Source organism: Formica exsecta, unplaced genomic scaffold, assembly GCF_003651465.1.
Source record: "Formica exsecta isolate Colony F162 unplaced genomic scaffold, ASM365146v1 scaffold160, whole genome shotgun sequence".
Lineage (NCBI taxonomy): Eukaryota > Metazoa > Arthropoda > Insecta > Hymenoptera > Formicidae > Formica > Formica exsecta.
The window spans coordinates 535961-537355 of NW_021848923.1; the positions used below are offsets into that span (position 1 = coordinate 535961).

At 25.9% G+C, this 1395-nt stretch overlaps 1 protein-coding gene across 1 annotated transcript in view; it reads left to right on the top strand.

Moving 5' to 3' along the window:
• The window catches only part of LOC115233149 (STAM-binding protein), a 4729-nt gene that overhangs the window by 807 nt on the left and 2527 nt on the right, over positions 1 to 1395 (top strand). Inside the window, exons 2-3 of the mRNA XM_029803429.1 lie at positions 132 to 230; positions 414 to 635. Coding sequence (XP_029659289.1) covers positions 132 to 230; positions 414 to 635 — 321 coding nt within the window. The remainder of the gene's footprint in view (positions 1 to 131; positions 231 to 413; positions 636 to 1395) is intronic.

The window sequence follows — 1395 nt, forward strand, 5'->3', positions numbered from 1 at the left end:
TACACAGGAAATGTAGTAAAAAATTATAAATGAAAATTATTAAATTTATTACAATTTAATTAAAAAAATATATATAAATAATTTAATATTAATATTTAATTAATTTTTTTACACTGTTTTTTTATTATTAGATATTATCGCACTGGAGTGGAAATGGTCAGATTAGCAGACATGCATATGCGAGATGGCAGCTATGAGAACGCTTTTGTACTATATATGAAGTTTATAACGTAGGTAATAATTAAATATGAGCAATCAATCTCATTCCTTTACTTTTCTTTTTTTATGAAATTATTAATAAATTATTAAATATTAGTAATAATATATGTATATATACTATTCAAAACATTATATTACCAAATATTAAATATAATAAGCATTACACTAATTCTAAGTGATTTGTGTTGTGATAGGCTTTTTGTAGACAAAATTAGAAACCATCCACAATATCGCAGTATACCAACCAAGGATAAGACGATGAATAAGCACACTTTAAGAACTGTCATTCCTAAAACCGAAGAATTGAAAAAACAGTTGCTGGAGCAATATCAAACAGAGTTGGACAAGTATTTGGAAGATTTGAAAGAGAGAGAAAAAATCGAAAAGGAACGTTTGAGACAAGAAGAGCTTCAAAGGTATACATTTTTATTTATTTTTTATATATCAATTAAAATTATAACTTAATAAATAGAAATGGCAATTAGGAGCCAGCGCAGATATGAGGCGCAAATAATTATTTATTCAGAACATCGATAATAAAAACGCGAACGTTTCGGTCCTTTCTTTGGACCATCTTCAGCGCATAAAAAAGTAAGAAATAAATAAGTAAAGAGGTGGTGAGAATCGGTATTCAAAAAACTAAAAACGATCAAACTTACAAACATACATCGGAACGTATGAATAATAAATAAATAATAAGACTGTTATTATGATCAAAGTAAATAAATAAAAAACTGTCATTATAGTAAAATTCGAAAACGTTAACCAGGAAAACCATCGATGCCCGTAATCTACTGGACGTGTCCCTCCATGGTTGGATGACCGTGGAATAGGACACAAGATAGGATGTAATCCATTATTAAAGTCCAAAATTGTGGCAATAAAGCTCAAGTCGATATCTAGAACGGTTAATATTTAGAGCAACACACAATCCAATAGATAAGAACATTCTATTTATTAAGTTAAATTTTTTGGACCCTTTATATTTTATTATTTTTTATTGTATTATAATTAAAATTATTATATACAAATGTAATTGTAATATATTGCGTTTGCAGATATATATACACATATATAAATAACTAGAAAAAAAGAATATTTTTTGTTTACAAAAAATCTTTAATAGATAATTTCTATAACGATAAAAAATCTTTTTATCAAATTTTTTCTATAAAA